At 37.9% G+C, this 24,963-nt stretch overlaps 2 protein-coding genes across 3 annotated transcripts; one reads left to right on the forward strand and one right to left on the reverse strand.

Annotated features, from left to right (window-relative positions):
- Window positions 1–10,050: 10,050 nt before the first annotated feature.
- Window positions 10,051–14,233, reverse strand: LOC121639903 (cartilage intermediate layer protein 2-like). The gene is made up of 9 exons (XM_041985503.1): window positions 14,134–14,233; window positions 13,977–14,010; window positions 13,851–13,874; window positions 13,524–13,544; window positions 13,375–13,416; window positions 13,052–13,223; window positions 12,772–12,881; window positions 12,467–12,641; window positions 10,051–10,378 (listed from the first exon to the last, which is right to left on the reverse strand). The coding sequence occupies exons 1-9, from the start codon at window positions 14,143–14,145 to the stop codon at window positions 10,279–10,281; spliced, it is 690 nt and encodes a 229-aa protein (XP_041841437.1). The 5' UTR covers window positions 14,146–14,233; the 3' UTR covers window positions 10,051–10,278.
- Window positions 14,234–20,936: 6,703 nt separating this feature from the next.
- Window positions 20,937–24,728, forward strand: LOC121639868 (E3 SUMO-protein ligase ZBED1-like). Of its 2 annotated transcripts, XM_041985447.1 has the most exons (3): window positions 20,937–21,100; window positions 21,551–22,065; window positions 22,694–24,728. In XM_041985447.1, exons 1-3 carry the CDS (start codon window positions 21,096–21,098, stop codon window positions 23,713–23,715), a joined length of 1,542 nt encoding a protein of 513 aa, XP_041841381.1. In that variant the 5' UTR covers window positions 20,937–21,095; the 3' UTR covers window positions 23,716–24,728. The 2 variants fall into 2 exon arrangements, with proteins under 2 accessions (XP_041841381.1, XP_041841380.1); XM_041985446.1 differs by lacking the exon at window positions 20,937–21,100 and having other exon boundaries at window positions 21,280–22,065.
- The last annotated feature ends 235 nt before the right edge of the window (window positions 24,729–24,963 follow it).

The raw sequence follows: 24,963 nt of genomic DNA on the forward strand, positions 1-24,963 counted from the left end.
TGATTATTGGTTATGACCACAGTGGAGGATCTTCTGATGCTACTTCCAGTAGGATAATGCACCATGTCACAAAACTGAGATCATCTCCACCTGCTTTTTAGAACATGACAATGAGTTCATTGGACTCCAACGGCCTCCACAGCCACCAGATCTCAATCCAATAGAGCAGCTTTGGGATGTGGTGAAACGGGAGATTCTCATCATGGATGTGCAGCAACTGTGTAATGCTGTCATGTCAATATGGAGCAAAATCTCTGAGAATGTTTCCAACAACTTGTTGAATCTATCAAATCAACAACTGACCCTTTATGTGCCAAACTCACAAAATTGAGACCAAAGTTAAAATCCTACAGGGGTGAAGAGTCACACCTTTCAGTTGGGGTCTTAGACAAGACGCTACAACCCACAGTAAATTTTTTTTGGAGAAACGCGTCTGCTAAATGACAGTAATGATGCTGTTAATGTAGTCTTTTGTTTTAATTGATAAAATAAATATGTACAGATACATCTGAGATTGGTAGCAGTTTATTTAGTGTTAAACAATATTTCACCTCATCATTCTCTTGATCTTATTCTGTACCATTGATGTCGCAGTTTCCTGTTTTCCCAGATTTTGTGCGTACGCCATGGTCTCCAAGTTTCCATGGAGGTAGGAACATTCTCCCGCTAAGTTTGGTTTATATAAATCCCAGAAGTTGACTATATTTGGCATACACCAGTTTTTGTACCCACGCCAGCTTTATAAATGAGTCCCCAGATCTGATTGTAAGAGGACAGGTCATCAGTTGATCCGGACCTGTGGTATAATTTTTATTAGAATTAATTCCAGTTTCAGTGAACTTCAACTCAGAAAGTTTCACATACACTGCAGAGAAGATATTTAAATAAAACAATTTTCATCAAAATCAGAATGACTTCTTTTAAGCCTTTTTAATTTGTCTGTTAACCAACAGAGTAGGAAACAATCTGAACTAGTGTCTCTGGTAAAGGTCTTTCCATGGAGTAACTCATATCAGAGTAATCAGACCCTTGTAGCTCCATGCCCCACATTTCCATCTATGACCTTTGTAAATATAGCTGGGCTTACTTTACCAGCTGTGATCTGTCTGTCAGAGACATCGCCAGGGTGGAAGGAGGAAGAGCAAAAACACATTAAATGGGTCAGAGAGCAGCCATGATGCAACTGTCTGTTCCCGAGGATGGCCTGCATCTTGCTCTTAATGTGCTTCTACACACGATCTCTAACAGAGTCTGCACCTCCTTCCATCACTGACACACATTTCCTGACCAGTTTCTGGAGCCGTTTCCCATCTATGGCCGTCATGCAGTTCCCCAGAACACAACAGCAAACACTACGGCACCTGCGACAACTGCTGATAGAAGAGGTTCAACATTTCACTGCAGACTTCAAAGGATTTACGTTGAAAAAAGCTGCTCTGTAGGATTGAGATCTGGTGACTGTGGAGGCCATTGGAGTCCAGTGAACTCATTGTAAATCAAGAAAGCAGGTGGAGATGATCTGAGCTTTGTGACATGGTGCATTATCCTGCTGGAAGTAGCATCAGAAGATTCTACACTGTGGTCATAAAGGGACGGACATGGTCAGCAACAATACTCAGGTAGGCTGTGGTGGTTAAAACAGGCCACGTTGGTACTAAGGGGCCCAAAGTAATCCATCTGCTTCCAGGTTGAACATGTTATGTGTTCAGAGATGCTATTCTGTATACCTTGGTTAGAACCAGTGCTTATTTAACTTCCTATTGCCTTTCTATCATCTTCAACCAGTCTGCAAGACACTCTGGTCCAGATAACTGCTGCTCACTGGATATTTTCTCTTCTTCAGGCAATTCTCTGTAAACCCTAAAGATGGTTGTGTGTGAAAATAAATACCCAGTAAATACTCAGACCAACAACCATGCCACGTTAAATCCTCTTTCTTCCTCATTCTGATGCTCATTTTGAACTTCAGCAGGTCATCTTCACCAGGCTGGGGTGCCAAAAAGGGGAGGAAAGGGGAAGGATTCTAGGGGCCCATGATTGACAGGGGCCCAGAAGGGCCCTCAATGCAATTATAATACTAACAAAATTATCTGATATTCTATGATAAACTTACAATCACGCAAACATTTTAGTTACAGTGCAATGGCATCACTAAGTTTCTTTGTTTTGGAAACATTTCTGAATACCCACCCCCCTCTATATTTCCTTAAATGGTTCAGTCCACCTGCACCATCAGCTGTGAAGCAGCGCCACAGACAGACAGCAGCTGTGTCCCAATTCAGGGTCTGCACACTTCGAAGTGTGCAGACTACGTAGGCTACAGAGTGTCCTCCGTAGTCTACACACTTCGAAGTCTGCTTAACGTTCGTGAAATGGGACAGCCTACCTAGTCCACAAGAATTTCCCATAGCAACAACACAGGACGTTTAATCACTTAAACCTCAGAAATTACTCGTAGGAAACGTCAGTAGACGCTGAACACGGAGCGGCAACACCGACAGTTAAAAAAAAAAAAAAAAAAAAAAAAAAAAAAACGGTTTGGGGCTCTGTTGTTTTCCAGCCGGTACACACTTCATTAACCCCTTAAAAGTATCTGAATATCAAATATTACCGAATTTTAATGTCACCATTTAACAAACATGCTTTAAATATACTTGGTTTTGTAACGTTTATACTAAAGTGTAGTTAAAAACACGAACTTTTTTTAAAATAAAACTTTATTTAAACTTAATAAGACTCTTGTGAGGTTGCTGATTCGCCACCGTCCTATGCGCAACGAATTGTGGGAGAAAAGAGGCCGTGAAGGATGCATCACAAGCATCCTTCGTTTGAGGCCAAACGAAGTGCGGATTCGAAGGGTGGATTTGGAGGGTCCTTCAAATTCTGTGAATTGGGACAGTACTTCGCGCACCGCGATGACGTATGTGGCCGACGAATCCGCACTTCGAAGTGTGCAGACCCTGAATTGGGACACACCTAGCAAGTGGATGACAGGAAGTTAAAAAAGAAAAGAAAAAAAAAGCTGAGACTGGAGAGAGAACAGAGGGGTCAACAGTACCATCACCCAGTTCTTACAGAGGCTAGGTGGGTCAGTTTGTTCATCTGATGGAAAGTTGTGGAACATCAGCTTGTTGTCTTTTCTAAACTTTGTCCGTATAAGTTAGCTAACTTTGCTCCCCATATTAGCAGCTGAAGTCCTGGTATTTTTTGTTTCTGAGCCTACCTAATTTATTTCACCATTTGCTTTTGGCTTGACTTATTTATTTATTTTTATTCATTAATTTTTTCTTGCCTCTTGTTCAGTGATAATGTTCAATGAAAACACTTACAATACAAGAAATCATAAAAAATGAGCGGCCATTTTGTTTTTGATGGTGTTATAGCTGAGATTTGATTTGTTTCTCCACAGATTATAAATGCATTTCATTTTCATGGAAGAGGTCGTTTTTGTATTTAGGTTTTGCAGCACTTCAGTTTCTTTTCGGGGGGGGGGGGGCAAAATCCCTGACAGTGGCCCTGTCTAAAGGACAAGATGAGTTGAGTTGCTGACATGTGATTGGCTGATCAGGTATTATAGTGCAGATTTAAACTGTGGTTTCTGTTTGATATGACTTGTGACCTCTGGATCTCAGACTGACTCAAGATCAGAAGAAAGAGAGGCTGATGGAAGCAGCTCTGAGAAAACAAGCATGTCTGATGACCAGCTGTCATAAGGCTGTCATGCACACACATCCCTGACCTGTGTGTCAACACAGAGCAGTCTGCTGAGGAGGAGGAGGAGGAGGAAGAGGACAAAGAGAACATTCAATCATTTTCTTCATTTTAATAATATCTTTCATTCTGTGCATCAACCCTTACGTCTCTTACTGTGCTTTTTTAAAAAAAAATTATTATTGTTATTGTTGATTTTCTGGCTATTTGAGCTTCTGGTCTCGGGGTCAGATTAATGGATCAGAGTTCTGATGTTTGGACCGTTTCACTTTAGTAACCAGGCTAAAGATCTGCAGTCATTTCTCACAGAGCTGATCTAACAGCACTGATGACCTCATACATTAGCAGAGCTGTGTGTGGTTAGGGAGGGTACAAACTGGTAGTACTGGTTTCATGACTGTTGTGCTCAGACTGCCACAATAGGCCTCTGTTGAAGCTGTGCAGCTCCAAAATGTCAAGGAATTCAGATGTTTAAATGGAACTGTGGTAAATAAATATGGAAAAACCGCAGCTCAGTCACTCTGGTTTTCCTCTGGTGGTCCGGATGCCTCTCCTCCGCCAACACCATCCCTGCAGTTTCATTTTCAAAACACAAAAATCTTTAGAAGTTTTTTGTTTGTTTTTGTTTGCAGGATCGTCAACAACCCCCTCACCTTTTAAAGAAAGAAAGAAAAAAACAAAAAACAAACTATAAAACAAAAACAAACAGCAACACCTGTTTACTAACCGTGTATCCTGGGGGATAATCAAAGTCATATGTGGAATATTACAGGGATGTTCACACATGTTCTTCAGTTCTATTATATTTTTATTAATATTTTTCTGTATTTAAAATATAATTTAAATTATTTAAATATTTTTTAATATATTTTTAATAGGTAATTTATTTCATTTAAGCATTTTTTTATTTAATATTTATATATATTATGAGTTTTTTTACATGACTAAAATGTTCTAGTGTTGAAAATTTTGGAGTAAAATAGTTTTACATGGAAGTTAATTGTGGCCTGCTTGGGTTTTGTTGAGAGAAAATCCAGACTAAAAAACTTTCTAACATGAGGATAAAAATTCTGGGTTGTTGTATCCAGAGCCAACAATAACAAACACGTCCAGACTAATCAAATTTAGGTGATTCACTTTCTGAATCTTGGTTTACCTAGTAATCCTGCAATGCTTTTAAGAAACATTCACATTTATTCCAATTTTGTTCTGCAGCACAAGCGATAAACATAGATAGTAAAAGAGGAAGAGGAAAGCAAGGACAAAGAGAGAGAGGTTGGACACAAAGCAGCAGCAGAGATCATCTGATCTACAGCTGCAAACTAAGTTATTTTTTTCACTCTGTGGTTAAAACTACTACAGAAATACATTTGATAACATAAGGTTTCCTTATAGATCCCCTTCTTTCTGGCTTTGTGCAGCATCATGTACTTCCAAACTACCCTAAGTTTGAACTATACTGAATCAGCTTTGTTTCATAATCCATCAATCCCAAGTCCCAGAACATTAGGAAGTCTGGGAGACAGATTAGTTTATGGTCCTGAAAACTCAATACTTCTAAAGAAACTGGTACCAGCAGAGCAGAGGGAAACACACCACATCATTATTTTCCTCACCTGCAGATGAATCTGATGTTAGATGGTTACGCCATCATGTGGTCAGTCTGGAACATGATGCTGACCCATCAAAAATCCTGTTTTTATACTTCTGTTAGTTTAGTCGGTTTTCCCATGATACACTGGGCTCCTCTCTGCTTTCTTTACTCTGCATGTAAAATATCTGACATTGTCATTCATTTGTGTTTCTCTTCATCTTTCCCAGAAGGAATCCCTGGATTAGAGTTCTGCTGCTGGTTCACTCCTCTTTCCTGTCCTCCCCACACACAGCCAGTCCAGGAAGCAGGTCATCCTTCCTGGTTCTGGTTCTGATGGAGGTTTTCCTTCATGGTTTTGGTTCTACTGGAGGTTTTCCTTCAGGTCCTTTTTCTGCTGGGGGTTTTTTCTTACTAGTTCTGGTTCTGTTGGAGGTTTTTTGTCCTGGTTCTGATGGCTTTTTTCTTATACATGCTCTCCTAGTGAAGGTCAGGATGGAGGATTGAGTCAAAGATTTGATCCAGTCTGTTAGATGAACTGGTTTATATAAAAACAGCTATTATAAACTGGACTAATGTGGATCATACACATGTGGACAAAATTGTTGGTACCCTTCGGTTAATGAAAGAAAAACTCACAATGGTCACAGAAATAACTTGAATCTGACAAAAGTAATAATAAAAAAAAATCTATGAAATTGAACCAAAGAAAGTCAGACTCTGCTTTTCAACCATGCTTCAACAGAATTATTTAAAAAAAATAAACTCATGAAACAGGCCTGGACAAAAATGATGGTACTCCTAGAAAAGACTGCAAATAATGTGACCAAAGGGTCATGTTAATCCAAGGTTTGTCCACTAATTAGCATCACAGATTTCTACAATCTTGTAATCAGTCAGTGGGCCTATATATAGGGCTACAGGTAGTCACTGTGTTGTTTGGTGACATGGTGTGTACCACACTCAACATGGACCAGAAGAAGCAAAAGAAAGAGTTGTCTCAGGAGATTAAAAAAGAAAATTATAGACAAGCATGTTAAAGGTAAAGGCTATAAGACCATCTCCAAGCAGCTTGATGTTCCTGTGACTACAGTTGCACATATTATTCAGAAATTTAAGATCCATGGGACTGTAGCCAACCTCCCTGGACATGGCCGCAGGGGGAAAATTGATGACAAATCAAAGAGACGGATAATATGAATGGTAACAAAAGAGCCCAGAAAAACTTCTAAAGAGATTAAAGGTGAACTTCAAGCTCAAGGAACATCAATGTCAGATCGACAACCAAGGAGGACACCATTGTTGAAAACAAATCATAATAAAGCCTAATTGGAATTTGCCAAACTACATGTTGACAAGCCACAAAGCTTCTGGGAGAATGTCCTATAGACAGATGAGACAAAAATGGAACTTTTTGCCAAGGCACATCAGCTCTATGTTTATAGACGGAAAAATTATGCATATCAAGAAACGAACACTGTCCCTACTGAGAAAATTGGAAGAGGCTCCGTTATTTTCTGGGGCTGCTTTGCTGCATCTGGCACAGGGTGTCTTGAATCTGTGCAGGTACAATGAAATCTCAAGACTATCAAGAGATTCTAGAGAGAAATGTGCTGGCCAGTGTCAGGAAGCTTGGTCTCAGTCGCAGGTCATGGGTCTTACAACAGGACAATGACCCAAACAGACAGCTAAAAACACTCAAGAATAGCTAAGAGGAAAACACTGGACTATTCTAAAGGGGCCTTCTATGAGCCCTGACCTAAATGCTATTGAGCATCTTTGAGCATCAAGGTTTCTCTTGTGGCTCTTCTGGCTCAAAAATGATTCTGTGTTAAATCAGGGCAAACTATGAAAACCTGCAGGATACCAGCCCTCAAGCACCGGAGTTTGATACCCCTGATTTAAATGGTCTCTCAGTCTGTTTCAGTAGAATCCAAAATCATGGGGAAGGTTGCTGGCCTGACAATAAACCATCACTGACACCCCCCCACAAGGAGGGAAAGCTTCACATTGCATTCCTCTTGTCAAGCAGCTCCTGAACAAACACAATGTCAGAAGCATCTTACCTGTTCTAAAGAAAAAATAAAACTGGTTTGTTCAGCAGGGTTGCCAGGTGGCAGCAGTCACTCCACCACCCTCCACCCCTCTGGCTCTTGGAGGATTGCTAAGTCCCTAAAAAATTATTCCAACATGAAAATGATTAAGCTTGTGAACATATATTTATATAATGTCTAGAAAAAGAATATGAAGAGAATATATAAGCAGAATAAGTGAATATAATCAACCATGTATTTGTCTGTAAGGTTGTTCCATTTTCTTTAGTCTGTTTGGGTGTTGTTGCCAGGCTGGTGCTAACAACAAAATCCCCGAAAAACCCCAAAATGAAAAAAATAACAATTTCAGCATAATTTTCATAATTTTAAATGTAAAAACTGCTTTCAGGCCGCTGACAGATACACTAAAATAATACTCACTCCCATCCGCTTTTACATGAGTTGCAGTGGTCGGTGAAAAGTCTCTCATTGGTTTCTTTACTCATAAAAATAATGCAACCAATTTAATTATTATTCACAAGAAAAATACTATTAAAAGTGTAGTATGTGTAAATGTGACATTCAATCAAAAAATAATAAAAAAATTGCTAATTTACATATTACAGTAGCCTTGACAATTTCAGTTATGACTAAAAGGACTTGCTGAGAGGCTGTGAATGGGGCAGTTTATCTGAGCACCACCTGACCAGCTGTTAGCTGTTCAGCTAATGCTGAAGCCACTTTAAAAAAGTTTTAAACTTCATAGAGCAACCACAAAAAACAAAACAAAATAAAACAAAAAACAAAAAACAAACAAACAAACAAACAAAAAAACAACTACAAACTAACTTGGAAAAATTCATTGTTGTGTAGAAGTTATTAAAGCCCACGTTACCTGAAATAGAGTAATATTTTAAACAGACCTTACAGTTATGAGCTTTCTCCTCCGCCATCTTTTTTGTTTGTGCTGCTGTGCATTCTGGGATAGCAGGCTGCTAGAAGTCTGCACAAGTCAACTCTGATGCATCCTCGATAAAATGGGCATGGCAAGTACACATCCAGGAACTTAGAGTGTACTTGTCTGGAAGCGTTCTTTAAATTGGAACAGTACTTGGGCCTCAACTGATGATGTTTCAAAAGTACACAAGAACACAAATACAGACAAGTATGCATATTGAGAAACGGCCATTGACTCATTGATCCACACCACCAGGATCTACAGCATGGACATTGGAATGTCATTTGGACTGGAGAAATGTGGCCGAATAGTAACAAAGAGAGGGAAGATAGTCCATACAGAGGGCACTGCACTCCCAGAGGGCAGAATAACAGATGCTGAGGATAGCTACAAGTACCTTGGAATACCACAAGCAAATGGCAACTGCAAAGAAGCCACAAGGAAAGCTGCCACAGCCAAATATCTGCAACGAGTAAGGCAAGTCCTGAGAAGTCAGCTCAATGGCAAGAACAAGATTTAGGCAATTAACAGCTATGCCGTACCAGTGATCGGATACGCTGCTGGGATAAGAAGCTGGCCAAAGGAGAAAGGTCAGGCCAGAGATGTTAAAACACGGAAGCTGTTCACCATGCATAGAAGGTTCCACCCCAAATCCAGTGACCAGAGGCTATTTCTGTTCTGAATCTAGAATCTAGAACCGTGGATTTGATCAGCTGGTCCCTAAAAGCTATCGACCAAATTTATTTGAAACGGAAAACAGGCGTAGGGGAGCCTACGCCTGTTTTATGTTCAGCTGCGTCCACACTTGGCCGCGATGGAAGACCCCTCTCCCCCCCGCCATGTGTTTCTTATGTTGTGAATATCTGAATTATGTGCTTTTATGTACTGAGGTGTGCTTTTTTGTATCTCAACACTGGGCCCTTAGGCCCAGCGTGGAGATGCCTTTTTTTCTAGCCTCATCTTATTCCCCTCATGTTAGCTTTTCAATCTACATCTAATACTAATATAGGTGCGTCGTGCTGTGGCTGCTGCCTCAGTCTGCCTGATCCTGTTTTTGCTTACATATTGTTGCTGTCTAGTCTTGGACAGGTTGTACTGGAAGACATCCCGTTGTACTTGTGTCCCGCACTTGTATAATGACAAATAAAGAATCTTGAATCTTGAATAAACTAAGCACAAAGAGAGAGGCCGAGGACTAGTGAGCATCAGGACCACTGTCCAAGATGAAACATCCAAGATCCATGAATACATCAGGAAAATGTCTCCAAGGGATGAAGCACCGAGTGAATGCCACAGGCAATGGAACCTAGAGGAGAATGAAATGGAGGAACCATAATGGGAGGACAAGCCCCTGTATCTATTTACAGTAAGCCTCGTTTCTTGTACTTGTGAGTGTTGGCAGGTATTTTGATATAAATTTCTAATTAACTGACTTATTATTTTTGTCAAATTTTTGACAAATTTGACATTTTTGTCAAAATTCACAGAGCTCTTCCTTCATTTTGTAAATCAAATCTCACCATCTGTCGAAAAACATGTCTACATTCCTCACACCAAATCATCTGCAAATCAAAGACATCGGCATGTCATTAGTCATTTATTTGTTGTTGATTTTTCCCCATAGATATAGATTTCATCATTTCAAAAAAAAAAAAAAAAAAGAGAAAATATTCAGATTAAGTTCATAACATGCCATTTTCCTACAGAATACATCTTATAGTGGAATCTCAATAGCATTTTTCTGCCTGGTGGCTCATAGTCACATTGTCACAACTTAGAGGAGACCAGACTTTGCTAATCTGACATATTTAGAACACCACCGCATACTCAAATAGATTTATGTTTTTCCAGATTTGCTAATGATATTTATGTCATTTATCAAATTTACCAATCAAAGTAATCAACGTTTTAGAAATAACAAATCAGATAAAAATCAAAGTTGAATTTCCTCCTCCTGCTGTCATTGTCATTGCTGCAATCAAGCCTCAGTTATCACACGGGCATCCGAACCGTACTTTGTAGTTCTTGCAGTTGCCACGTTTTTGGTCAATGTTGCGGCAAACAAATCCTTGCATTGGATTGTACCTGCAGACAGCAAACAGAGGAAGCTGGTAAGAAACTGCATTGTTTTATGTTATGATTTTAAGATAATTCCCAGATATTATATGAGTGTAATCAAAAGACATGAAATCAAATTTAGAAAGGTAGAAGTAGATTAAAGTCACTCATTGAGGAAAAAATAAAAATAAAATACAATAAATAACAGTAACCAGCAAATTCAGCTATGCAGTAATTGTGCTGGTGATTATAAAACTACCTTTAAGTAAGATGACGCTATTAACAGGTTGTATGGATAAAAAATTAAACCAATAATTAAATTATGCCAAGTATGTGCTGTTTATGGAAAATAAAGATGTAAATTTACTAGATTTCCTACATTTTTAAAAATAAATACATGTATATATTTGAAGCATTTGGATTTAACCAGCACAGACATTAAGACAGAAGTGCACAATAATAATAATAAAGATAATTTTTGCACTAATTCTGATGGCAAATTCAGGTGAATTAAAGATGTAACTTGATATTTTAATCTAAGAGATAAATTAAATATTTGGAAGGAATTATAAGTTATAAAATTTAATATTTCGCTGAGACATCAGTGAATCACATTTTGAACATGTTACAGAAACGCTCAAAGCTTCATAATTATACATGTGCTGGCCAACCACACATGGTAATATCCACACCTCACCACAAGTGTAGATCTACTTTAATTTTATTTGCAGCCCTGAGTCTAAATACCACACATTTCATTTCACTTCTTTACTAAATTACTATAATTCTTCATGTTAAACACATCTAGGCACTGTAAGATTAAATTGTTTTGTATTAATATTTATTTCTTTTTTTGAGTTACCTGGAGTTCAACCTCTCCTTCATACTGCAGCAAAGGCGTGACCAAGGGCTGAGGATTCTGATAGGCTGCTGCCAGCTCCATTCGACTTGACCACATGCCGCAGTGTCATAGGGGTGTTTGGGGATTTATTTTGAGGTTTTGGTTAGTGCAATTTTTAGTAGTCAATGCATTTCCCCTTTTTGTGTTGTACTCTTGGTTTAGCTCAACTTGTATTTAAGTTCACCTGTTTGATTGTTCAGGAGGTCAGTTTGTTTGTTATATTCACTCAGTTCTTTGCTTGCTTGAGTTCTACTGCGTTCTAAATTTGAGTCTAGTTATATTTAGTTGGCCTCTGTTAACAGTTTGTTTAGCTGAATTTTTTGGTTTTTGTAAAACTTAGATTTTTGGGGTAAATAAAAAGACCCAGGTTTTTGAACAAAAACCTCCTGCGTCCTGCTGCCTTACTGTTTGGTCCCTGACAATACATATTGACAATATTCACTTAATCCTGTAATATAAAGCTGTTATGAAAGAGAGGCCCATTCGATGCCTGCAGGAAAAGGCAGAATATTCTGTCAAACTATGGGAAATATGTAAAACAAGCAGGACAGTTTGCACATTGCAAGAGTATTTATAGACGATTCAACTCTCGATCTCCACAAAATAAAAATGATGGAATTTATGTTTCTGGATCAATTCTTGGTCTGGTTCTGGTGTTTTCTTGACCCCAGTTAAATGCCTGTACTTGGACATGTAAAACACCCAACGTTTCCCAAAAGGCAAATTTTCTGTTGTCATGGTAAAGTTGATCACAACTTGCTGAATTTGTGAGCTACTAAAAACAGCTATGAAAACCCCAGATTCACAAGACTGAATAAATGCAATAGTTGAGACAAGTTTTGATGCCTGCATTCTTGACTGATTGAAAGCCAGAAGATGACACCTCCCCTTGAGATTTATTTTGGTTTTACATAAAGTCTGATGGTGACTGAGTTTCTGCTTTGCAAACAAGTAGTTTCTATTTGTTTGTATTTTGTTTTCTACATTTGTTTTTTTTTTTGTGTGTTATAATGTCTGTGCTGAAGCCCAGAGGCGTTGGGATGTACTGTTAATAAGTTGTGTGACCAGTTTCTTATTTAGTGTTGTTTCAGCTGGTGTTTAAGAGTTTAACAAAGTTCAAAGTTTAATAAGAAAAAAAGGGTTGTAAAAAAAGCAGTGGTTAGCTGGTGAGTTGTTTGTGCTGTTTGGAAAGTTTTTGTTTTAAGGTAGCTTACATGTAGAATCTATCCCCTGTGTTGATAGCTGGCTTCATTGTGTCAGCGTCAACAACCTCCATGTACAGAGGATACTTGCAGACTTCTCCTGGGTATTTTTCATGTATCCGACTCAGGGTCTCCCAGTCACCCAACCTGCTGGGTTTGCTTTGGTCATACCACTCTGTCCAACAGACTATTGTGAACAGAAAAAGATAAACAGAATAAGCACTCAAAATATGCACTGCTGTAGACAAACAACAAAAAGAAAAGAGGATTTACATTGAAGTTTGTTACTAGATGTGTAAACTTTATGTGTATAGTACCGAATTCAGCACAGTAAGGCAGAGGGCAGCTGAAGCGAACTTTATAGTCCTCACACTTCCTATCTGGTTGGTCCTTCTTTTTGCAGATGAATTCTGTACGTTTATCATTTCTAAAAGATAAAAATAAAAAAGCAGCCCTGAATGCAAACGCTTAATTATTAGCACCTTTGGGGTCCAACAAAGGGCAAGACTGCATCACATCCACAAATTATCAGAAAAAGACAAAAACACACTGGATGAACCAAACTGTGTGAATCACATTATAATAATCTGTACTTACATTTCAATGATATCACCTGCTTCTTCCGGTATCTTGCCAGACAGAGTTTTGGCTTCCATATCGATGGGTTCACGGCAGATCTTTCCAGGATATTTTCTGCGAAGTCTGGAAAAGCTTTCCTTGTCTCCTTGTCTGGATGGATTATCGCTGTCAAACCACTCTGTCCAGCAATCTGGAACCAAACATTTACATTGAGATCATTTAGGTGTATAGCAACTGCTGTGTAACTTTGTACCCTGATGGAAATTATGCAGAACCTTACATAAATGGAACATAAATAATAAGGCAAAAAAAAAAAAAAAAAAAAAAAAGGATGTACTTACAGACAGGACTGGAATGGTAGCATGTCAGACCTTCGTTGCGTTCTGAAAGAAAGCAATATCAGTTTCTACACTTTACAAAAAATCACTAAAATTTCAAAATGATTTAATTTTTTTTAAGCATCAAAATTTTCCCCTAACTAATCTCTGACCTGGTGCTATTGGACGAGCGTCTGTGGGACAAAGAAACAATTCAATTATTCATTGGTCAACATGGTACACAAATCAGAAAGAATATATTCCTGTGCTACAGAAATTTAATATTTAAAGAAGCATATAAAAAATTGTAGATTCCACAGACTCAACAAAGCGCCAGACTTTTCTGTACAAAATGAAGACTAAAAAACTTATCGAAAGACTAAAAGTAATCTAGAAGTGTTTCCACAAGAGGAAATGCTAGAGCTGAAAAGTTTTATTTTACTGACATGTTGCAAGAAGTTACAAAGTTTGTTCATGCGGACAGAAAAATACATACTTACCAATATCATCTGCTCTTACTGAGCCTGTAAAAGATTAACATGATGATACTCTGGTCAGAGAACATGCTGAAAGTAAAGCTGTAAGTCAAGTAAAGTAAAATAAAGTAGTAAGTGGGATGCACCTACCAGAGAACAATCCAACTACGATGGCAAGACTCAACTGTGGGAGACAATTGGAGATGAAAAAGACTGACATCACCACATGAAACCACATTTAATGACAAAAATTCTCATATTTAAAATAAAACTATTCTTTAAAAAAATTAAAACAGTCAAATTTTACCAGTTTGATCATGGCGGCTTAAGAAGAAAGGTTCTTCACACCTTCTATGGTTGTTTAAAGAGTGAAAAATGAAGCAAATGATTAAAAAAGTATTTTCTTCTCTACAGACTCAAGAGATTGTCTCCTCAGAATGATGCAGCTCTTCCTTTAACCTCTGCCTTTTTATATGAGCATGAACCACCCATCTGTCCTGCATAATAATGCAACAAGAGAATTTTAAGTAAAATCTTGCATTCCTGTGGACTGAAAAACAATGGTTGGAGACAGGTTTTGCATGTCAAACATTCTTTACTGGTCACTTTATTACTTGTTTACCTGCTGTTTCACACAGAACTATGCTAGTTTGAGAGATATGCTTGCATCAGATAAGAGAAAAACCTGTTTAAGGAGTAAAAAATTTTCTAACAAAGGTCTGGTGTCCTCAAGCTTTAGTGATGTAAGTAGGATGATCCCCCACCCTCCTTTTTTTTTTTACTATTATTTTACTATTTTCATTTACCTTTTTGCCCTTTACATAACAGTAGATTACAACTTAAACCACTCAGCCATCCTTATCCCTAACTCCAGGTAGAAATTTGGCCTAATCTTTCAGTTTGAAACAGCTGCCATGCCACATCTGGCATTTTAAAAGTATGAACAGGTTTAAATGACCAATAGGACCTGTACTTTGAGTAAGTAACAGCTATGTAATTTTTTTGGAAATCATTAAGGCGTTTTGGTTATAAAAATAAAATTATTCATCTTCAGCATGAAAATGCAGTTCAGCTGAGTTGTGATCAGGAGAGGTGGGTTTGGCCTTTGTGGAATATTCAATTTCTTTACCTTATTACTACTGGGTTGCTTTTGCAATAAACATTTGGTCACTGTTAATCTGTTCTTTGAAATATAGTTCAGATTACTTTTAAGCATCATGTTGAATCTAAGAAGAGTCCTGTACATGTCAAATGTCCTCTGGCTGTTTCTGCCTTCTGACACATTAACTATAAACATATTTCATAGCTGCTTGAGTTGAAATGGTGAAACATTTCAAGCCTTTTCAATTGTTTTGGTCCTTCTGTGATGCTGTTACAGCTTCTCTTAGTTTATTACACCCAAAGAAAGATGTTCCAGCATTTCTCAGACTTTTGAAGGTGGTTTTGGAATAGTTTAATTTGGTTTGGTTATCTATAGTACTCACCTGTCGGCAAAGCCTCTGTATTTGTTATCACAAAGTTGTATTTTTGGTCATTGGAATGTTACCAAATTTGCCATTTGAGGGTTATTAAAGTATTTCTGTTCTAATTATTTCTATTCTTTATGGTGGTCTTGGGCAATAATTTACCAACTTCCTGTTGAATGTTCACTCCGCTGTTGTAAAGAAGTTTTCATTAACTAAAAAAAAAAGAAAAAAAGAAAAAAAGAAAGAAAAAAGAAGTTTTCATTAACTAAAAAAAAAAGAAAAAAAAAGAAGTTTTCATTAACTGACATGTCTGGATCTTTTCATCAACTCCAAATATGTAATGAATTGATCACTGGGAAAGGGCTAAAGTTAAAGTTAAATTATCTTTTATTGTGAGGACCATAACAGTCAAATGATTTGTGTTAATAAACTTGATGACTTTCTGAAAGCAACCAGTCTGTGTTGTCTCTAAATGAATCCTAATGTGTTGCCTACAGACAACTGCCGCTATCAGCTCAACCTGTGTTAGTTCGTGTGCTCTCACCTCTCCTATTTAAGATATTAAAAAGAAGCTGCTGCTCCTCAATTATCTTTTCTTGTGTGTTTTTCTCTCCCTTTTCTGGTATCCAAACTTGACTTTCTTTTGGAAGTACATGAGTTTCTCTTCTGGCTGTGTTGCTGCACTCTGGGTGCAACTCGATTCAACAGGCCAGTGCTGTGAACTAAATCATTTAGATGATGGGCGCTCAAAGAAATTCCATTATTATTGTTAATGCAGAATTCATTCTCTCTGCATCTTCATGCAGGAAAACTGATTTTTATTATGATATTAATTAATTAAAAATGTTAAAATATAACACACAAAAATGATTTCATTCCAGGATATTAAAGGGCGCCCACCCTAAATATCTGCTCCCCTGCTGCAGCCACACTGAATCCAGATAGCATTCTGGCCTCTAAACCTACAGGGTTGGGTCAGATCTTTCCCAGATACTCTGTCCGAAGACTGGAGAGGATCTCCCACTACTGTGTCCAGCCAACTAGAGTGATCATGTTAATTGAAACAATTCATCTGCAGGAAATGTAAAATGTTCTGTAACTTTATGGTTAAGTTTATATGCTTTAAAAGGGAAAACATCAAGAATAATTCAGTATGAATGTAAAAACCCTTTCTCTTCTTACCAGTCTCAGACAGATGGCATGGGGCGGTCCTTAACATACAACTACACAAAAAATAAAAATAAATTTTCTACAGTAAAGCACCCTATTGAATCAGTTAAATAAACTCTGTTAAAGATCTTTTGGTAAGCAAACTTACACAAATTAATTTAAAAAGACCGTCTTTAACCGGCAAATCCAGAATAGACTCTTGGAGAATCTTAGACAAATTAAATTACTTTTAACTTCACATTTTATGAAAACACTTCTTTGACCGGAGCCCTACCTACATTCTTTTTACACAATGACTTGATAATGGTTAGAGATAAGGCTCCTGCATTCTTTTAAGGTCACATAAAAACTTGTATTTTTGCATTTTTGCATGGTCAAACAGGATCATGTAGGTCAACCACCTTGTCAGTTTTTTTTTACAAATGTGGTCTTTATGGGAATTCAGATGGGTTAGGGCGAACCGGTATATAATGCATCTCCACACTTACACACATATTCTTCTTTTTTAAAATTGTGTTCTATAATCAATGTGCACACAGTGTGGGGTCACTGAAAATGTTCATTTTGGAAAATTCCTTCTCAAAAGAAACCTGTAGGACTTAGAGAGTGCAGACCTCAGCCAAGATATTGTAATTGTTCTTTTTAATTTTTTTGTGTTTTTTGCCAGTGATTGTGGACATTATGTTTTAGTTTTGGGATCATTTTGCTATTAGAGCTGTTAACTATCACTAGTTGATTGCTTTCTACTGAGGTAAAAACTGCTTTTAAAGAGTTCAGAGTGCATGTTGTTGATTTCAAATGCCATATGATTTCTTGTAGGATAAACCATATTAAATTGTGACATAACATCAGAAATATTTCTGGGTTTTAGACACAGACTAATTTTCTTGTTTGACTGTGTGGAATTAATATTTTGCCTAATTGTTTAAATTTTTTTGCTAAAAAAGTTGGCTATTTGCATTTCTCAGTGGAAAGGAGCTCTGGGCTTATCTGTATAGGAGGATTTGTAAGTTTTTCAATCATATTAAACAGAGTGCGAGAATTGTTGACATTCCTGTTAATCATTTCAGATAAATGCAGCTCTCTGGCCTTGCACAGCTCATTGTTATTTACCATTTGTTATAGTTACACAGGCTTTGTTTGTACAGCTCATAGTGAATTTGAAGTTTATTTTTCCACCATTTCTGTTCAGTTTTTCCTGCATTCTCTTTTTAGGCTGGTGACCACAGTGGTGTTTCTCCATGGTGTTTTTGGTGCTATTGATTCTTATCGGTGCAACAGCATCCATTACATTTAAGATTTTCAGATTGAAATGATCCAGGAGGCTCTGCACTGGCTGTTGGTAACATAGCTATGGCCTCCACAAACTTAACACATGTTCTTTCATTTATGTACCTTTTCCTAACCGAGGAGCAGGTTGGTTAGACAGAGTAATCAGTAAATCAAACAACATACAAAAATGGTCAGACAACGCCAAGTCAGTGACCGCAACAGAAGAAATATCAACACCCTGTGAAATAACCAGGTCCAGAATGTGACCTCGAATGTAGGTCGGTTCTTTTACATGTTGCCACAAACCAAACATGTCCAATATAGAAGAAAATTCGGTAACACTTTTCCAAACGGGTTCCTTAATTAACGTTAGTACATTATTAAGGATTTATTAAATGTCGAATAAGTATTATTAACTAATATTACGTATTACTTAGTATTAGTTTGCATATGACTGTAGCAGATTCGGCCTTGGAAAATAAAGAATGGAACTTCTGTTTAATCCTGACTGAATTAAACATTTTTGAGGATTTTTCTCCTTACAGATAAACAGTGTCTCTCACTCCCAAAGTGGGGGTCTGACTCAGATTTATGACTTGGTTTCCAGTTCCACAGGTCAACAAAGGTCGACTCTGTCCATTCTGGACTGGGGAGTACTTTGTTAAGTTATATACAAGATCTGGGAAGTTTCTGAACTTAATTCTTCTGCAACATAAATCTGTCTTATAACCAGCTAAAAATGTGTCTGGATCCCAGATGCAACTCCTCATTCAAAACATCCACTTTGAAGCTGTTCCTCTCTAAACTTGTGTTTTTCTTCAACTGACAAGGCCTTTCTGCTGCTTTCAGCTGTAATGGGCCAGGACATCTGGAAACACCCCAAGAAATGTTTATCTTACATAACAAAGGGGTAATAAAAGCATCTTTCTGTGTGTCCCAACACAAGACAAAACTTTGTATGAAGCGTAAAAACTCTACTTGTATTATTTTAAAATGTTCATTTAAATATATACATATATACATATGTGTTTTATCTTGATACCATGCACATGCATATAATCATTATCAATTTTTGTACAAGGTTTAATTAACAAGCTTGATTAATTTGTGATCTGAAACTTTATCAACATGTGTCTTACTATTTCATTGTCTTTTCAGTGATTCACTGATGATTTTAATGATGTTTCATTTAAGACTTTAATAACTTGGACATGCAGATATATTCACAAAATGTTTAATTTGATACTCTTTACAAAATGATAAGACCAGCCCTCTGTATCTGCTATCTGCTAACCAGCTCACAAGATTGTTTATTGATCAAGATAATGGTCCCACATCCTTTCGTGGGGCGGGTCATCAAACTAACACTTTTGGAACTCAGAACAAAGAGTTTAGGTAGTCGGTCTGTCTTCAACCTCCCCTGGAGTTGTACATCCTCGTCAGACATGGCTCTTTTCCAGAGTCACTTAGATTTTTCTCAGAGGTCCTAGAGACATGGATTTTTTAGGACACTTCGTCTGAACGCAAAAGAGAGAGAGAGATGATGCCAGAGATTTAAGTTTGCCATGATGTGAAGAACATCACTACAGATACTAAGTTTGTGCCTTCATTCAAGATGCAAAATTGATTACTGATTAACTCCGTTTAGTTCATTCCTTTTTCAGCTGATACTTCTCTTTTCTTTAGTTATGTTTGCATCTTTTGGATTTTTAATGTTGATCCTAGATTTTGATCTTTAGTTTGGATAACTGGTTAACGCAGGCTGACAAATGCTTCAGAACCAGTTCTACAGAGTTTCTTTTTGGACTGATCCTAAGCTGGACTTTTCTCTCCTGCCTACCACTGCAAACCATTCACTGCCAATCATCAATACCACCAGCCGAGCCGTGGTACCAGACCGTACCAGCAGACAGAGCCTCCAGACCCAAGCCTATGAACCATCACGTGGAATAAACCACCTTCAGAGATCCTTTTTTCAGTCCTGAACCTTAGTTTAATTAACACAGCAGGTTAATTAACTTTTGTTTAATTTCTTACGTACATTTCATTCATTCATTCTGACACATTACAGTGAAATAAGATTCTGGTTTGAACACCATATTCTGCATTTTACAATGTTTGATTCATTTTCCCATGCGAAGTCCTATGTAAATATTTCCTTTTCATTTATGCATGATTAGACTAGTAATAAATATTTCATATTCATCCTAAACTGGTCTGATTATTGTGAACTCCTCCTTTGAGTCATGTTATGGGTCCCTTCGACTTAAGAATTCATGTTAGTACTCTAATGGTGTCCTCACAGCCATTAGATTGACAAAGCTATCTATGTGGTGGTGCTCCTCGAGGTATATAATATTTTGACTAATAATTCATAATTTTATGAAATTATTAAAATGAATAATTTTATTGAACATCTTTAATGTTTAATAACACTAAATCGCTGCATGACTTAATAGGCAAAGGCAAATTTATTTGTATTGCACATTTCATGTACAAGACAATTCAAAATGCTTCACATAAATCATTACAGCAGGGTGCAGACAAGTGCATTAAAATAAATAAATAAAAAAAAGAATATTAAAAGAAATGCAATTAATGAAATAAAAGCAGAAGGAATATGCTAAAATAAAATAGATAAAGTGCAAGAAATAAAGTTAAAGGCAATATTAAAACATGATTCCAGCTTAAAAGAACCAGATGTAGATTTGGACTTCTAAATAAAAACTATAGAAATGTAGCAGAGAACAGGTGGGTCTTTAACCTTGATTTAAATAAACTGAGTGTTTCAACTGATTTGAGGCTTTCTGGGAGTTTGTTCCAGAAATGTAGAGCATAGAAGCTGAATGCAGCTTGTCCATGTCTGGTTTTGACTCTGGGAGCTGGTAAGAAACTGGAACTAGATGACCTGAGGGTTCTGGCAGGTTCATATTGGGTCAAGAGGTCACTGATGTATTTTGGTCCTAAACCATTCAGAGCTTTATAGACCAGCAGCAGAACTTTAAAATCTATTCTCTGACAAACAGGCAGCCAGTGTAAAGACCTCAGAGCTGGACTGATGTGCTCCACTTTCTTGGTCTTGGTGAGGACTCGAGCTGCAGAGTTCTGAATCAGCTGCAAGTGTCTAATTGATTTTTTAGGTAGACCTGTAAAAATACTGTTACAATAATCAAGCCGACTAAAGATGAATGTAGGGCTGGGCAATAAAACGATAACGATATGTATTGCGAAATAACTTTTTCTCAATAGTAATATGAGACTATCGCGATAGAGCTGAATCTGAATTAAGCACCATGTGGAACCAATCACTCCGGGAACATAGTCGGTCAGGTTAGGTTGACGTACAGCACAGGCGAAGCTAATGAGCAGCACGTGTGTAGTTTGAGCTGCAGTAGCCGACTAGCCGACGCGGCAGCCGAAAAAAATGAGTGGTTCGTCTGGAGAACCGTCAACCATGGATGACGAGGTCACTGAAAAGGACACGGATCAACGTTCAAATGCCGAAGAAATTGTTGAAAGGAAGGGCCCAAAAAGTTTGGTAGTGTGGAGGTATTTCGGTTATTTAAAGTCTGACAAAAAACAGAGTAGCGTGCACTGTAAACTGTGCAGAAAGCATGTTCCCACAAAGTCTGGAAATACCACCAACATGTTTTATCACCTGAAGCAGTGCCACCCACTAGAGCACGCTCAATCTCTAACTGAAATGAGTGCTCATTCTATATCAAAAACAACCAGAGGATCGCCTGCCCAGCAGCAACAATCCATACAGTCGGCTTTCTCCAGCGTTACTCCATATGACAAAAAAACGAAGAGACATAGCGACATTACGAACGCAATAGCTTACTGTCTTGCTAAAGACATGCTACCAATCAACACAGTAGAAAACCAGGGATTCAGGCAGCTAATTAAAGTAATTGATCCTCGTTACCAACTCCCTGGGCGTAAACACTTCTCTCAGACAGCACTTCCGAAGCTTTACTCGCAGTGTCGAGAGATAGTTGAGAAGGAGCTGCAAAGTGTGTCGTACTTCGCCACCACATCCGACATGTGGTCAAGTCGCACGTCTGAGCCCTACCTTAGCCTCACTGCCCACTACATCGACCAAGACTGGAATTTGAAAAGCAAATGTCTTCAAACTTCCTACTTTCCTGACGACCATACAGGTGAAGTTATTGCTCTAGGTCTGTCAGAAGCGCTTGCATCCTGGGGACTGAGTGAAGAAAAACAAGTCTGCATCACAACAGACAGTGGGACAAATATTGTGAAAGCAGCATCCCTTAACAACTGGACCCGGCTGCAGTGCTTTGGACATCGACTTCACTCAGCTGTTGGTAAGTTGGGGGGCTGAATTACATTTACATCACATTAAGTACTAATCTTAATTGTACTTTAGGCCTATGTAAATATAATAAGAGCTAGAAATCTGCATCACCTACATGCTGATTATAAAAAAAAAAACTTGCATCATTATATAGTGAATTTTTCCGTCATGTAGGCCTACTTAACTGAGGTGATGTTTACATGCATCATTTAGTTACTCTTTTCAGTCTTCTCTACAAAGTTGATAAAATATTAGACTACTCTCTTCACAGTATATTCCAATTAGCTAATGCAGACCATCAGCTCTTCTTCCTGTAGCCCATACAGAACATTAGATCATTTCAGCAAATGAGACACTTCAAAACAAAAGGGGGAAAAGTGATGAAAATGGCTAAATTAACTATGGGGGTGAAGATGATGATAATAAGGACAATACCACATACTGTCACCTCTTTTAATAACCTTAAGTTAAAGTGATTGGTCAAAGTGTCAGCACAATTTAAAATGTGTTAAATTTTGGAAGTGTCATCATGGCAAAGAAGTAATGAAGTGCTGTGAATTTAAGTTGTTACTGCACAGAAATCTTAATTTGATTTGAGTTTAATTTGTGCTTTTTGCTGTTTTACCTTTCATCTACAGAGAAAGCCGGAAAAGACAAGAGGGTGGAGCGAGCTGTGGGTGTGTGTAAGAAAGCAGTGGCTGCCTTCAGTTTCTCGTGGAAGAAGAAGAGAGACTTGGCTGTTGCTCAGGAAGAACTTCACCTACCCCAGCACAAGTTGGTGACAGAGTCACCCACCAGGTGGGGTTCACGCCAAAAAATGGTTGAGAGGATGCTGGAGCAACAAAAAGCCATCTCTCAGGTCCTCGGTGCAGATAAGAAGACCAGGCATCTGGTTCCCTCCTGGCAAGATATAGATGTGCTAGAGTCTGTGCATGGGGCCCTGAATCCACTACTGGAATTCACAGATTCACTTTCTGGAGAATGCTACGTCAGCGTGTCATACGTCAAGCCGATGCTTCATCTTTTCAGAACACAGATTCTGAAACCATCTGAAGAGGAAATGCAGCTCACAAAGGACATTAAGATGGCAGTCATGGCATACCTTGATGAAAAGTATGGTGAGCAGATTACTGATGATCTGCTTGATGTTGCAACCTTGGTAGATCCACGCTTCAAGGTAAAATACATTAATGCAGAAAAGGTTGATGCCATCAAAATGAGAGCTGTGTCTGAGATGTTTGAGCAAAATGAGGACCCGTCCACTTCAACCAGAGCAGAGGAGCCAGAAAAAGAGGGAGGAGCTGCTGCTGTGCTACCAACCCAGAAGAAAAAGAGAAAGTCATTGGGGAGTTTCTTCAAGAAATCACACCCCACCAGCACCGGACTCACTGACAGAGAAGTAGTTGAAAAGGAGCTTGAAAATTACTTGCTTGTAGCACCAGATGCAGACAGTGAAATGGACCCACTGCAGTGGTGGAAAGTCCACGAAAAAACCTTCCCAAGACTTAGCTGCCTGGCAAAGCGCTACTTGTGCATCCCTGCGACCAGCACCCCCTCTGAGAGGGTGTTTAGCACAGGGGGTAATATTGTGACCTGCCACAGGGCAGCTTTAAAACCTGAAGCAGTTGACCGACTTGTCTTCCTGGCCCGCAACTTGTAAGCTCTTGTCTGACTTCAAACATTGAAAGCACTAAATGGGATTTGTTATGCCCACCTCCCCCCATTTACTGCCCAACAGCATAAGATGACAACATTTGAGTTAGGTCTATTTTGTTTATGTTGCCTTTAAAAGCTGCTTCAATGTGCACTCACTGCAGATTTAAATAAGAATGTTTTTGTTTTTATTCCATTTTATGTTCAGTCCTTGTTTGTTTGTTTTTTTTTTTTTTTTTTTTTTTTAAAGCTTTAACTTAAAACATTGAGAGAGATTCATTTTCTGTAGTTTGTCATATTTGATAGACAAGTGTTTATGTCCATTTTGTGTCTCATCCCCTGTTATACTTAGTTGAAAAGCCCTTAGATTTTTATTTTCTCTAATTTATTGCCTTAGAGCATCAGATTGTTGCATTTTATTTAATTGTCTTTGGAGGCTGCTTTAATTTGCACTAAGGGTTTCAACAAATCTTTATTTTATTTTCTTTTATTTTGTATTTAAAAAAAACAACCCAACAGACTTCTGTATATAAGGACAAGGAAAGATTCTGAGAATTTAATTTTAATTTCTATCTTATTCATTTGATATTGACAAATGCTTGTCCATTTTATGTCTGTTCTCCTTTCGAACTTGAAAACGTTAATCTATTTTTTAGAATTAATATTTGTTTTTAAATGGAGTAGACCAAACACTTTAGTGGTCTGTTTTGTTATTGTTCTCTTTTGAAGCTTGAAAGCTTCTGCCTTGACTTTTAGTTTGTAATATGTACCTTTTTTTTAAGTTATTTTAAACAGTTGCATTAGGTTCCTTCAGTACATCTGTCATGCTGTACCTATTGTAGGAAATAAATATTTAAATCAAAACAATCCTCTCACTTTTGATGATTTCACATCTCAGTTATGAGCAACAGATTATTTAAATTTGACAAATAGTGATTTGAGTTTTATATCGTGATATATATCGATATCGCCTAAAATGAAAATAAATATCGTGATATGAAAAAATCGTATATCGCCCAGCCCTAGATGAATGCGTGGACTAGTTCTTCCAGGTCCTGTTGAGACATCAGAGCTTTCACCCTTGATATATTCTTAAGATGATAGTAGGCTGATTTTGTAATTCCCTTAATGTGTTTTTCAAAGTTAAGGTCTGAGTCCATCAGTACACCCAGATTTCTGGCCTGGTTGGTGGTTTTTAGGTGTATAGACTGAAGCTCTGTGGTGACCTTTAATCGTTTCTCTTTCGCACCAAAGA

The sequence above is a fragment of the Melanotaenia boesemani genome, chromosome 5, assembly GCF_017639745.1.
Source record: "Melanotaenia boesemani isolate fMelBoe1 chromosome 5, fMelBoe1.pri, whole genome shotgun sequence".
NCBI lineage: Eukaryota > Metazoa > Chordata > Actinopteri > Atheriniformes > Melanotaeniidae > Melanotaenia > Melanotaenia boesemani.